Here is a 15,498-nt window from a genome sequence, read left to right on the forward strand (position 1 = left end):
CTAAATGGAAAGTAACCAAGACGGACAGTCTTGCACTCTACTTCACAAACTCATCCCTTTATTCAATCTATCTTCAATCTATTTCTAAATACATGATAAATGAAGGTGTTCCATCACGTTACTGGAGCATTCAGTCAATAACCCAACCATCCACCTGCACAACACAAACCAGATGAAAAGAGCAGCAAGATTTCTGCTTACCTTCCATCTCACACATGTGAATTGGAGACTTTCATTTTGACGAACTGGGTAATCAGTGCGTTTTGCTGTTGGTAAGATAAAGGACTTCCTACCTTTCTTTTGAAATCTTGCAATTTTAGGTTCCTGTTTCCGGGAATAAGGAAATAAATGTCCATTTATCTTTAAAGGGGACATATCATGAAAATCTATAAAAGCTATAATTGGGTTCTTTTCCAGAAAACATGAAAAAATAACAGCCTTGTAACTTTGTTATGGTAAGCCTTTCTCAGCCAGCATGTGAAAAAACTAAGCCACTCAGCTCTTGCTCCCCTAGCGGCGTAGGAAAGGGCACCTTTTTATATTTTACAGTAAAGTAATCAGCGTTTTTCTATCCACAGATTTTTTTAATGTCTGCACCTCAAAAATAAATAAATAAATGAATAAATATAAATGTTCTGCTGTTGGATATTCCAATGAATATTGTTCCTACACACTCTTGACATCAGGCCAATATTAGCAATGTGCACTCTTTCTCATGTTTCCATAGCAAACAGTCACTCACACTCAGAAATGAACGCATCCCTTGTGGTTACTAAATGGAAAATTAATCATAGATATAAATAAAGTGCGGCTCACAATGCAGATTTTCATTTGTTTTTCAGTAATTGACTGTAATGCAATTCACGATAAAAATTACCTGAGCAGTGTTCTGTCAGTTGAGGCCATTTTATGCTGTATTCTTTGCATGCTTTTAAAACAAAGTGTGAGCCACTTTAAAATGTCAAAATTAAATTTTTTAATTTGTATATGAATAATGTTAGACCTAATGAAAAACAAAAAAGCTAAAAAAAATTAGAGATATTTGTGTCAAAGTGGACTGATATAAGCTTTATAGGCAAACTAAAATAAATTAAAATAACATTTGAAAACAACTAAACAATATACTGTAAAAACAAACAGTACTAATTTTACACTGCTGCACTACTTTGAACCATTTAGTGGTAAATAAATACTGTAAGTTACACAACGGTATTATTTTAAGGTTAATGTCACAGTGACATTCTGTTTAAACGTTTTTCAAAGTGCAAAGTCAAATGTGCAATATAGAGTACATAATTACCAATATATATTTTTTTATTTATAATTATAAAAGCATATTAGGCAAAAAGGTATTATTATTATTATTAAACATGAAAATGTTATATCAAACATAAATTTTAAATATTAAACATAAAATTTACTCAGCTCAGAGTATTTAGTCCCTCTCTAAATTGAGTTAAAGTTATTCAGCAGCAGAGTAATGCCACGGTCACACAAGTGTTTGAGCATGCAAAATTTTGTGGTTTGGAGCTGCGAAAAGGGGCGGAGTGAAACAAGAGAATTAGGCATTAAAAAAAGCGAGCGATTGGTCCATTCATTTTAAATTTCTTTACAGAGAGGTCATGTATTGATCTACTATTGGTCTTATACAGTCACATGATGTGATTTTAAGGTCAGAATTCATCAAGCTTAAACTTGGAAACTGCAAAACTCGTCGTACAAGCTTGTGTTTCTGGTCTGTTACATTCGCATTCTTATGCGAAGTCTATGGGGCGAAATGTGGAGTGTGACCTCAGCTTTCAAGTTAATGAGACAATGAAGAGATAAATTAAGTTATGATTGAGCACTGATAACAAACACCTGCTTTTAATAAGCAGAAACACACAAGGAGAAACATAAAATCTCAGCTAAAGATCATTAAGCAACTTCAAGAGTTCACACTTAGATATTGCTTTACAGCTGTAAGCAGGTTTGGCATGCTGTCCCGGGAGAGAACCCTGAGCTCGGAGATAGTTGAGCCCAGGGCTCCCGCCAGGTCCATAGAGCATGTGAAGGGAGTACGAGATCAGGTGGTTCTCGAGAGCTCCCCTTTTTGTAAAGGAGAAAAGGAGGAGAAAGGGGTGGATGGGGGGTTTCTTCGGAAAACGAAGATAAGGGAGTAATGTCTAGCTAGGCTACTTATAGTGGGTTAGGATATATCTGATTGGCTAACTAATGAGTGTAGATAGGTGGCCAGCTGCTGTCAATTATATCACGTGCTCCTCTCGAAATTAGTTTAAAAACTTCACTTCAAGAGTTCACACTTAGATATTGCTTGACAGCTGTAAGCAGGTTTGGCATGCTGTCCCGGGAGAGAACCCTGAGCTCGGAGATAGTTGAGCCCAGGGCTCCCGCCAGGTCCATAGAGCATGTGAGGGGAGTACGAGATCAGGTGGTTCTCGAGAGCTCCCCAAATGCATGAAGCTCGGGACAGCAGCCGTGTATTCGAAGAAACTCCCCAAAAGGCTTGAAATGCTATATCCGGCTGCTGGATATAGTTATTTGAAAAAGAAAAGGTAAAGAGGGCTCCTTTGGAGCAAAGGGTGAAACAGGTTCCTGCGGGAACCCGAGCAGAGTTGGCTTGGGCTGTGAATACTCCTGCTGGAGTAGAGACTCGGGGAGACCCCTGCGGGGGTCAGAGCCATGGGGTGGGCGGGAATCCTGCTGGAGTCATTACAAGGGAAGGGGAGTGAAGGACTCCGGCTGGAGAGGGGGGTGAAGGGGGGCAGGGGGGGCGGGGACTCCAAAGGAGTAATTTGCTCGAGGAACACTCCTTGCGGAGATTGAGCTGGGAGGTGGCAGCACTATATATAATTATATATTTATATGAAACATATAGATATATAAATATATAATGGGGTAATCTAGGGCCTTGGGGGGGCGTTTTTACTGACTCTTGCGAGAGTCGAAGCTCTTGGCTCTCCTGCGGGAGAGAGAGCTGTATGTGCCATCTCCAGCTGGAGTCGGGAAAAGGAATGGTCGGTGAAGCCCCAGCTGAAGGGGGAAATGGCAGTTGGGCGATGACCCCTGCGGGGGTCCGGTGCTCGGGATTAACTCCGCGGGAGTTAGAGCTTGAGGGTGACAGCACTATATATAAATATATATTTATATGCGTGGGTGCATATATATATACATATATATAAATAAATTTAAAAAATAAAAGATAAGTGTGAGAAATAAACAAAAATAAACATAAATAAAAGCTAGGGCCGGGGAGGGTCGGTGACATGACTCGTGTCGCAGCTCGGGGTTGGGTGAGCTATTTAGCTGTTCCAGTAGGAGTCGGGAAAGATGAGGGGGAGGTGAAGACTTGTTACTGGAGGGTGACGGGCGGTATAGGTGCTCTGGGGGTGTTCCTGCGGGAACAGAGCGTGAGGGTGACAGCACTATATATAAATTCATATTTATATGCGTGGGTGCATATAGATATAAATTTATATAAATAAAATCAAACAGAGAGAAAAATAAATAGTGCTATACTATATGTCATTATGGAATGACATAATATAAAAAGCTAAGGCCAGGGCAGTGAGATGATTCCTGCGAGAATCGAAGCTCGGGGTAACGCCCCTGCGGGGGCCAGAGTCATGGGGGGGGCGGGGTCCTACAGAAGTTAGAAAAGTTGGGGGGCAGTGAAAACTTCTGTGGCAGCGGCCGGGGGGGGGGGCGGGGGTGACAAGGGGGCCTGGGCAGGGAGAGAACTCCTACTGGAGTTAGGTGAGTGAAAAGGGGGGAGAAGGCTGAGTGCAAATCAGCTGGAAGGAAGAAAGGAAGCTAGATGGCTGGGTCATGCCCGCGCCCTTGGGAGACTGGGTAGTTCCTCTGCCCTCGGGAAGCTGGTATGGTTGGGTCGTATTCTCTCCCTGGACTAGGCCCATGCCCTTGGCCGCTGGGATTACTGCGTCTGCTGGTGAGGGTCCTCTGAGCTTCCCTGAGATGGCTGTGGCTGAGTCAGATATAAGATTTGAAGGCGTCGGGAGACTACTTTCCTAGTGTTTGTATGTGTTGTTACGATAGCCCTTGTGTGCTGCTGTGGTGGTGGCTCCAATTCTGAATGAGTGACTGGATTATGAATCTGGTGGGAAGCCTGAATGGTCCTATGAATTTAAGGTGTTATGAAACCAAGAATGTTATTGAACGGAATGTGTGGATGTGTTGAGCAGTGAGAAACTGATGAGGTGTTCTGGGGTAACTTAAAATGTATAAATGAATGCTGACGCAAATTGTGTATGCTGTGGTTATGGGATTATCATCTTAAAAGGAGAGATGGAGTCAGCTGCGGCTCTGCTTCTGATACCAGTTTCTGAAAATAAAGCAAAAGAGAGTCAGCGATTTCCTATGCAACTAGGAACATGTACAGAAGTTTTTTTTTTTTTTTGTTTTTTCAGAATGTATTGACTTTATTGCCAGTTAGAAGCGCATTGGCGGCCCCGATAATATACCCCACGAAGGGGGCAGCATCTGTGTAAAAAGGATATACTGAGGATGAAATTGGATAGCTAATAAATGAATGGCTTCTATTCCAGCGCTTAAGGAAGGAAGCATAAGCAGGTCGCATGCTTTAAGCGCTACCTGATGGTTACGAACCTTTATGAATTTCATTTCTGTTAAACCAGGAGTCACCAAATATGGTACCGATGGGCACCAGATAGCTCACGAGGCTCTCGTGTGTTGCTCACAGGCCTGTTCTAAAATAGCTCACCATAACACCACTTACAAGTAAGCTTTCTCTAATATAGAAGTAATCATTTAAAAATGTAAATATTTGCAAAGATAAATAAAATAGTGTTGCACGTTGATATATTAATTACGGGGTATTTCCTACCCTGTTAAATCATTGTTGGTAACTTTGAGAGAATCATAACATGATCAGTGACTACACCTGGATGAATATTATTCATTATTAAAAAATAACCAAAAACTTAAATTATAATTATAAGTAATTTGAGCAATTTGTTATTTGAGAAGTGTTTATCCAACTGGTAGCCCTCCACGTTAATCGGTGCCCGAAAGTAGCTCTTAGTTTCAGAGGTTAGTGACTCCCGTGTTGAACGCTAAAGACAACATTTTGAAGAAAGCTGAAAACCTGTAACCATTGACTTTCACAGGAAGGAATAAATAATAAGGAAGTCAATGCGGCTGTCCGTAGTGCCCAGCCACAATTCATGACACTTCGTATTCTGCCGCGCCGCGGAGCGCTATTTGTATAATTGATTAGTTTATTTGATAAAGTATGAATGCTTGAGTCTGGTGTGCATTAATCTACTATTCTCTGTCGTAAGTGCGTCGCGTCACCGCGCCGTCGGCGCCTCTGGTGCGCGACGCCCTTCAGGCAGAGTTTGTTACGGCCAAGATCGGATTTAGATCATTTCTCTTCTATTCCGGAGATTGCTGCTGCGAGATGAAATAGGTGAGTGACGAAAAGGCATCCCTGCGGGATAATGTGCATGTGTGTTTGATGTTCTAGATGGAGAGCAGTTTATGCTTAGCGTGATATTTTTCTTCCAGAATATAAAAGGGGACTGATTGTCGATTTATTCAAGTAGCTTATTAATGCTTGAAATTCTATCACTCCAAATTGATGCTTAAGAATTCTATAGAAGTGCTTAAGCCGGAGGTTCTTCCGCAATGAGAATGCAAATATTAGAAAACCGGTCACTAGTTTAGCTGGGGGATATTAGGGAGAGAGAAACAGGAACTTGTAGGTGAATTACGTGCAAACACCGTAGTTATTGGCGAAATCCAGCGGATCGTTTTTAAGCATAAATGTGTGGGCTACTTTTGCATCCGAATGTTAAACGGACTACGAAATGTAATTGTGACCTCCGATTGCCAGAAATCGGGTGGCGGGTGTAATGTTGATTGCAACCGAGCGCTGCAGCCGTCTAGATTAGAGAGATTGCTTGGTTTATAACGTGATAATTTAAGCATATTCATCTGGCAGAATCATGCTGTTAAAGCTGAAAAAGGCAGAATTATGAGGAGATGAAAGAGCCGTTATTAGATGTTTTTAGAAACGTTCTAATGTCCATTTCAGTAGGGCTGGTATGGATGTGCTTAACAGGGAATTGCTCTGTGATTGTTGGTGTAGCGTTGGTGGACGGCTAGTGAGGTTGTGGGAAGGGAGCGCCGAGATCGGCTGTGCTTCAGTAGACGAAACCTGGAATGAGAAATTCAGAAAATTAGGTCAGTTACAAACGTAATTCAGTAAAAGCATAAACATATTGACAAAAGTCGACAAGTAATTTCTATTTTATAATAGAAAATAATCAGCAGTAGCTGCGAGCTTGTAAAAATGAGAGGGGGAAAAGCAATGATACGCAAGGTAGAGGGGCGGGGTGCGTAGGTGGTAAGGATCGCTGAAAGAGGAGGACTGGAGTGTGCACTGGAATCGGGAGCTGCAGGATGGAAGAGGTGAGGTGGGATTCCCAAGAGTTGCTTTATTGTCCGGGAGATAGGTTTTATCCGTGTTTAGAATTATGATTGCTGCAATATGTCCAAATCCAATATTGCTTTTTAATCCTTTCCTTGATTCTCCGGGGAGGCGGAGAGATTGCGGGTTTAATGTCTGTTTAGGATAGGGGGTGTGGCAGGAGCGTGTTATGTCCTGGGGGTGGCGGTGAAGACGTGGATTCGCAAGTGTTTTGGGTTTAATGCAGCGGCTTTGAATTATGGTCCCGGCGTCTAGGAGTTTGGAGGAGTTCAGTGACAGTCGTTGTTGGGTATGAGTGACACATGATGATGCTGGAGAAGGTACGTAGCGGAGCTGGGGATTGCATTGTGATCTGGCTGGAGTGGATAGGCCTACGGCCTCTCGTTGGAGCCTCGGTCTCGAGCTGACTTTCATGCTGGGCTGGTTGTTGTTAAGACGGGGCTGGTGTTTCAGGGAGCCCGGAGCTTTCTTTCTTGTATGTAGCTGCGCTGATGCTGTTGTGATCTCAGCCGCCGTCGCTGTTGTTGTTGTTTTTGTCATTTTTTGTAGTTGCTGACGATGGTATTAAAGGTGGTGTGGTATTGTAGTTGAAGAATAGTAGGAGATGTGGAGGATCCGTTTTGTCCGTGAGTAACTTTTGGAGGAGCTAGAGCGGACCTGTCGTTTGTTTCTTCGGAAAACGAAGATAAGGGAGTAATGTCTAGCTAGGCTACTTATAGTGGGTTAGGATATATCTGATTGGCTAACTAATGAGTGTAGATAGGTGGCCAGCTGCTGTCAATTATATCACGTGCTCCTCTCGAAATTAGTTTAAAAACTTCACTTAACAAACAGCAGATTTACTTATTCCCAACCCATTTGGCCCTTTTCTGCAAGCTCTACAAAATATAGTGATACTATTGAGAAATAACTTAAACAAGCTTATTAGACTTTAAAAAAAAGCGAGCGATTGCTCCATGTTTTAAATTTCTGTCCAGAGAGGTCATGTTTTGATCCTTGATTGGTCCCACGCAGTCAAGTGATGCAATTTCGCTGGTCAGAGTTCACCAAGATTAAACTTTGCACCGCAGCAACCTGCGAAACTTAACGCATGACCCTGCGTTTCCGGTCTGACGCATTCGCGTGTGTATGAACGGAAGTCTACGGGAGGAAAAGCCCAGTGTGACAGCAGCTTTAGTCATTTCTGAGTAACTAACTAAGTCATTTTTTGCAACAATAAAAAAAAAGTGTCAAAGTGTTTTGATATGTTACCATTAAGGAGAAGAGTGTTTGCTTTACTTGGGCTCTTTAACTCAATTTGTAATATTAGATATTTTTTGATTTCCAAATAGTGTGTTATGCATAAAGAGAGCAAATGTAATTAGGTTAATTGATTATGTGGTAATTGGTAACTGGTCAAATCAGAACATTTATTTTGATCTATTAAGTTTAAATGACATTTTATGAACCAAACAATACTAAAAAAGAGTAGGCACTTTTATCAAGTTGCATTGAATGCATTGAGCATCTAAGGGCTTACTCACACTATGCTATCTGAACCGTGCCCAGGCCCGTTTCCCGGTGTTCTGAATCAGGCTCAGGCACGGTTCACTTGGCCAGCCCTGGCCCGGTTAAAAGAGGTGTGCCAAAGCACGGTTCACTTGGGCTTTGGCGCGGTACGCATGTGTGTGTGTGCAAAACTTGCCTGAGCCCAAAACTAAAAGCGAGATGTGACTTTTAAAGGGCTGTTTCATATAAATTTATTAATCATTCTTACTGTTCAATGAGCGCCAATTGTCATAGTTTATTAAAGATGCAAACCCCTCACTGCACAACAGCTGCACCTTCACCTCCTAATTCTTGCAGCATGAGGACTTTATGAGTGTCAAAAGTGGCTGATCTGTTCGGCGAATATTTGACTGCATATCAAACGACTTAAATGATATAAATAAAGAAACCTCCACTGTGCTTAGCGAGAGCACTTCTTACTGAATAGCTCATCATCGATGACGTAAGCGTGCCCAGGCCCGAATGTAATGCGAGTGCGGGCCGTCGGGGGAGAGGACAAGTGTGCTTTGGCCAGGTTGAAGACAACAGTACATAGTGTGATTACGCCCTAAAACCCTCAAAACACAGACATAACAAAATCAGCGTTTGCATCTCAATGATGGTGAGGGTTTTTTTGCAGTGCATGCTGAGAACTATGGATGAATGTTATATGATTTTTCTAGCATGCACTGCAGTAAAAAACCTCTAACCCTTGTTGAGATTCATACCCTGATTCTTGATGTCTGTCTCTAAAGTGATTCAAATGTTCAATGGGTTTATATATATATATATATATATATATATATATATATATATATATATATATATATATATATATATATATATATATATATATATATATATATATATAAATATATATAAATAAAACACAATTGTGGTCCATTCTCTTAAAAAAACACAGAAATTAGTCTCTAAAAATAATGAGCTGTCATTTAAATATAACACTGCAAAGTGCAAAGTTAAACTCATCAACAGCAATTTATGAGTTTTATGAAATTGTCTTAATGGACAACAATAAGATTTATTGCAGGATCAGTTAATCTGATCATATATGCTCTCTTTATACTTGTCATAGCAAGCAAAGAACATTAGAAGCCGAGTCAAAAAGCCTATTACACAGAAGGTACTGCATTTGAATTTAAATTTACTACTCGACCATGAGAAGAGTACGTTCTATACAGTATGAATGTTTGTAGTATGAATGGAACTCAGATGAATTATATCCGCCATTATGTCATGATCACTTGACCCACGTCTGTTGCTTCAATTCACTACCATTCAATTCTCTCGCAGGGCATCATGGAAAAGCATAGCATGCATCAGATGCGCACTTCAGAATCTCGCTAGAAGTAGTAGGTCATCCGGGTACTGTTTTTTTTAATTCTGTGAATTTTGGACATACTACTGGGCTCGCACACTGTTTTTAGCATACTATAAAGTACGAAAGTGCGATTTTGGATGCAGCCCAACCCTCCACAATGGTGTCAACAGAGTAAAAAAGTTTTTTTCTGTTGTTTTTTCATAAACTGTAAATAACTAAAACAGTTCATTTTCAGTGAACCTCATATGGTCTTTTGTGGACATCTGGCAGAAATAAAGTCAAACAGAAATAAAGTGTTGTGTTTCTCTTCTGTGTTTCTGCTTATTAACAGCAGGTGTTGTGCATCAGTGCTCAATGATTACCTAAATAATCACTTAATTGTCTCATTGACTTTAACTTTACTGCTGAGTTACTTTAACTCAATTAAGAGATGAACCCAATAGACTCTTAGCTGAGAACTTCTACCTCAACACCTCTGGAACATCAATTCATATGTTTCAATTTTTCGCTTGTTAACATGCAGTTTGGCTAATTTTACTAAAGTTTCCATTGTTTCTGACTGTATTCAGAATTTTGTCGTTAATTTATTCCTGAAAATGCTCTCTGCAGCACAATTCATAAACACATATTTATTATGCACTGTATAAAAAAAGTGACAACTTTATAGTGTGTGTTTGTGTGTGTGTGTGTGTGTGTGTGTGTGTGTGTGTGTGTGTATAGTGTAAAGATTAAATAATTGTTCTAACTGTTTAATGTTTATTTGCAAATTCTAGCATGACAGAACAGAACAGTAACATGCAAGTTAAATCTTTAGCTTAATCCACTTTACTCCACAACAACTATATAAATTTATCCACTAACCTTTCACAAGTGTCTTGGTAAATCTTGAAGTTGTGACCTCTTCTTCTCCATCTCTGTCTGACTGTTCTGGTTTCTTCATCTGATGTTTTCTGCAATGTCAAAATAATATTTATAAGCCCCACCTTCTTCTGAAAAGCAGCAACTAATTCGAAGATTAGAAGGCGCATATAAAGACATAAATAAACAGTGATACAAAACAGTGCATTTTTGTTCACATCTGAATTGAGGCCAGTTTGACAAACTTTAATAAATGACCTGTAACGTATTTTGACTTAAAACTTTACAGACACATTTTGGGAACACCAGAGATTTATTTAGCATCTTATGAAAAATGACATAATACTAGCCCCTTGTGGGTTACTCTGGCCGCCAGATGCATGTAAGCAGGGCTGAAGCGCTTGTTACTTCAGCAGTAATTGAAACAGGTTCATGGGGAGTCACACTATAATCTGTAATGAATAGTCCTGTAATCTGGTTTTCTCTTTCTCATTTAGTCTTACTTGCATTTAGCCAGACAATTATAGAAAGTGGCTTTTCATCTTCCGGCTGTTATGAAAAATGCAAAGTTAGAACAAGCAAGACACTCAGGGGAGAACAGCAGGTTATTCAAATATGATTGTCCATATTGCTGTCAAATCCTATCGCATTAGCATATAAATCAGGGATCGTAGAGGCCACATGGAGGGGTGCAAACACATAAACACCTCTCTTAAAGGCACACACCAACCAAAATAAGGGAACACATTTTTTTTTCCCCTAAACCCATTTCTCTTAAAAAAAAAAAAAAAAAAAAAAAAAAAAACACTGTGCTGATATATATAGGTTATTTAAATATGCTATCATTTTCTATAGAATTAGCATATAAATTAGGGATAGAGGAGGCCACTTGAAGGTATATAAACACCTTTCTTAAAAGCACAGGTCAACTGAAAAATGAATGCCGCTAATTTTCTCTGAAGGCTGTATATTTTCAGGGGTGGGAGGCGTGCGTTGGCATCAGGCCAAAGGCTAAGTGCCTTGGTGTCCCACCAGTGACAATATACAGCCAATTCGCACTGCTACAAGTGTGATATTGGGCCTAATTATACACCCAGTGCATCGTGTTTCCACAATGTGTTGCTATTTTCAGACCAACGCAATCTTAATTTTCCCATTTTCCGTCACGTTGTTTAAATAGCAAATCCATTTGCACCGTTTTGTGGACTCATGGGTGTTTCAGTTTAGAAAAGAGGTGTGTTATGGTGCATTGTTACCACGTTGCCTTTTTAAGAAACTAAAATAGACCACACCATTGACCATCTCAAAGCAGCTCTAATGTCCAGCGCAAAGTGCGCTAGTTATAGGCCTCCCTTAAACATTGCTTAATACACACATGATGTACAGCTATACACAAATATCTTTAAACTTAAAGAATTATTAAAAGATTAAAATATTGCAAAAATTATATTTTTCTAGATGAATAAAAAAACCACTGCCTTCATGCCTTCTTCATCTCGGTTGCTTGTTTTAGTTTATTCATGACAATTTGCTTTTGTATAATGTTATTAATATTAGTAGTATTATTTATTATATATTTATATTTATATTTGTTTTATTAAAACAAACTTAGATGTGTCCACCTGCCAGGTTTTAGACCTTATGGGGCATAACATGTGTATTTGGATATAACTCCACCATGTTTGACCACACTTCGTTATTATTGTTAATTTATTTCTTTGCTGGAATTTAGAACTGAATTTGGAAATAGTTTTGAGACAAATCTTTTCGCTTAACAAACTTAATTATTTATGTGGGCAAATGGATGTCTGCGTAAAACACGTTTCCTTATCTACTAAATAGAGAAAGAGAAAGTGAAAGTTAAGGCCAATTAGAGGAGGCTCATTCTTTATCCTCACACTGCAGATGCTCTGTCTAACAGTTTTCTCGCTAGTGAAGAATTCAGTTTTTCCACTTACAAAGTTCACCATGGCGCAACACAACTGATTCTTAAAGGTAATGGCAGATGAGACTCTGATTGGTTTATTCTTAAAACACACACATAACTCATTAAAAGAATAAGCACAACCCTTTTAGACCATGCACTGTGGCGCAGAGCATATTTTTCCATCCTTAAAATAGCAAAAGTGGATTCCGACATGCCCTTAATGCTTTTGCGCCCTGTGCTTTAGACTTTGCGCCTAGATCATTAAAATAGAGCTCATTGTGTTTTTACAGCAGTTGCTCATAATTGTATTTATAAAAAAGAATACTAAATAATAAAAGAAGAAAAAAAGAAGAAGCTAGAAATTGAATGATTCTCTAGCATAATGTCTAAAGTAATGACAAAATTGCTAAAATTTTAAGATGAGGCTAAACGGCATGAAATGCCATCAGTGTAGAGACATTTCCGAATATATCTCTGTTGTAATCAGGAGATCACAATAATTAACCCCAAAAAAGCCAAAGCAGCACAAACGCTACCAGATTACTGTTGAGTTTGCAATAAGAAAAAATGCTAAACACATGCGGGCCCTTCTTCTTTCTTTCTTTTTACTAAACTAGTGTGAGTAACAAAAACAGGCCACTCATTAGAAACAAACAGATGGCCACCTTTTTGCAAGACTTCATTTTGACTAAATTTGAATACATGGATTTTTTTAAAGGGCGTCACAATGGCGCAGTGGGTAGCACAGTCAGTTGGCATTTCTGTGTGGAGTTTGCATGTTCTCCTTATGAGCACAATGGCTTTCTCCGGTGCTCCGGTTTCCCCACAAGTCCAAAAACATGTGGTAGAGGTAAATTGGGTAAGCTAATTTGTCTGTAGTGTGTGTGTGAATGAGTGTGTATGGATATTTCCCAGTGATAGGCTGCAGCTGAAAAGGCATCCGCTGCGTAAAACATATGCTGGATAAGTTGGCGGTTCATTCCGCTGTGGCGACCTCAGATTAGTAAAGAGACAAAGCCAAATAGAAAATGAATGAATGAATGGATTTAAAAAATGTTTTTTTTTTTTTTTTTTTTTTAGGATACACCATGTACTGTACCATTTCTCATTATTTTATTTTATATTCCATACAAATAGTTAGTTAGGGTAAAGGGTATTATTATAAATTAATATTTGCTCACTCATTAACTGAAATCATTTATGCTTTTCTCAACTGATGTTGACGATCTGAAGTACATTCACTTCAGTTACATAATACGTGTTTACCTTTAGCTCTCCTTGAAATAAGTTCCACTGTAGATGTTGTTTTTGTATATAAATATATATATTTTTTATTTTCAATAAATGTTTCATCGTTCACCTTTTTTCTTATTAGAAGGGGCAGCAGGCAACATTTGTTAAGCTTTGCCCTGTGCACCTGTCTTGTTTAATATATCTAGTGTGAGGCTCTTTCAGAAAGAATATTTTCTCACAGTTTAAGCCAGGGCTATTACCATCACTGGAACCACACTGCTGAGTCCCTCATGGCAGTAAATCATCTTAACAGATTAAAATCAGACCCTAAGGGCCTTGAAGAGGTGCTGGATAAAGCAGAAAGTGTGGTTGGCTAATTAGTTAATCACCTTGTTAAAGTCATCAGAAGCTGTCTGGTCTGAGCTAAAGATCACAGGGTCATTGTCAGAAAACCCTAAAGCTTTTACGCTAATTTACTACTCATACTTTTTAAACTAATGAGCATACTTTTTAAAATCTTTGCTATCCACCATCCTCAAATTTTAAGTATGCAAAATTCAGAAACCCTTGTCCAATGTTAATTGTCTAAGAATGTAGTCAAGTTACAGGTGCACTCCTCTTACAAAAATGAATCATGGCTTCAGTAAAGTAATAATGTAGTAAACATGCATGTAATAATCATATTGTTTTGGTGCATACTGTGGTTTCAAAAGCATGTTTTACAATAGTAACTTTGTAGTAATACTATAATAACACTGTAGGACTAGGACTGGGACTAGAACTGTAGTAACCATGTTTTTTTTTTTTTTTTTTTTTTTTTTTTTTTTTTTTTTTTTAAGCAAACCATAATTTTAAAACCATTTCTGTAATATTGTTGTACTGTAAAGCTTTAATAATCTTAAATGTAGGAATCATGGAACCAAAGCAGGTTGTATATTAAGCTGCATTTAAGTATGTTTACAAAAAAGAAAAAAGAAAAAAAAAATATCCAGCACGTTTGTTACGCAGCTGATGCCTGTCCAGCCGCAACCAATCACTAGGAAACATCCACACACTCATTCATACACAAACTCCTACACTATGGACAATTTAGCCTACCTAATTCACCTGTACAACATGTCTATTGACTGTGGGGGAAACCGGAGCACCCGGAGGAAAGCCACGCGAATGCACGGAGAACATGCAAACTCCACACAAACGTCAAATGTGCCGAGCCGAGCCGAGGTTAGAACCAGCGACCCAACGACCTTCTTGCTGTGAGGCGACAGCACTACCTACTGCACTAGCTAATTAAATCTTTAATTTTCTTTCAAATCTGTTGTGTATATTTGCTTTTTTACATAAGAGATTTTGCCAGCACAAAGACAAAGACAAAAAAACACAACTGACTTTAATCCAGGTTTTTAATTGGTCAATGGCGCAATTGTTTTAGGTTACCTCAAAATATCAAAGTAAACACTCAATATAGCAACCCTATACAACACTTTGTACCAACCTTGTTAAAAGTTTGAGGAGTCTACATATAATTCAAGTCCATAGCTTAGTCTGACTGGACAACCACTGTACAAACTTTATTCATCATCATCATCATCATCATCGAATATGAGCATTTTAAATCGTCTGACATCTCATTCTTCATCAAATGAGAATATATGTAGGTATTGCTTTTAAAGGATTGTGAAACGCCCCTCTTTCAGTTCAGTTTACCTTAGAATTTTTTCCAAAAACTGCTCTGAGATGCGCATGGAGCTCTGTGAAAAGAGGGAGGAGGAGGTCTAGCAAAGCAAGGGGGAAAAAAAGAAGAGGGGCGAAGTGAACAAATGTCAGTTAGCGCACAAAATCAGACAAAAAAAAAAATCTGATACAAAATTTGAGGAGACCCATGATTTAATAGTTTGCCAAATTAAAATGCAAAGAAATAAACAGTGATAATTACTAGATAAGCAATAAATCCCCTACAACATATATGCTAGTGCACGAATGGTAGTAAACTCAACTGATAAAAACAAAGTCTGCCATTCTCTAATTCTCATATCTAGAACAAAATGCTTGCTGCACAAAAACAGCTTGGCTGTATCGATAGCCTGGACAGCATAGTAGTCAGTTAGTTAAATGAGAGAGATGTGTAATATTCAAACA

At 38.9% G+C, this 15,498-nt stretch overlaps 1 protein-coding gene across 4 annotated transcripts in view; it reads right to left on the minus strand.

Annotated features, from left to right (window-relative positions):
- Positions 1 to 15,498, minus strand: part of LOC147846784 (uncharacterized) — a 228,672-nt gene that overhangs the window by 101,244 nt on the left and 111,930 nt on the right. For all 4 annotated transcript variants that reach the window (XR_015476504.1, XM_087237060.1, XM_087237061.1 and 1 more), the window contains one exon: positions 10,203 to 10,291. Coding sequence is in view for 3 of the 4 variants with exons in the window: in XM_087237060.1 (XP_087093186.1) it covers positions 10,203 to 10,291 (89 nt within the window). In the remaining variant the exon portion in view is untranslated. The remainder of the gene's footprint in view (positions 1 to 10,202; positions 10,292 to 15,498) is intronic.

Source organism: Danio rerio, chromosome 1 (assembly GCF_052040795.2).
Source record: "Danio rerio strain M-AB ecotype USA chromosome 1, GRCz13ab, whole genome shotgun sequence".
Lineage (NCBI taxonomy): Eukaryota > Metazoa > Chordata > Actinopteri > Cypriniformes > Danionidae > Danio > Danio rerio.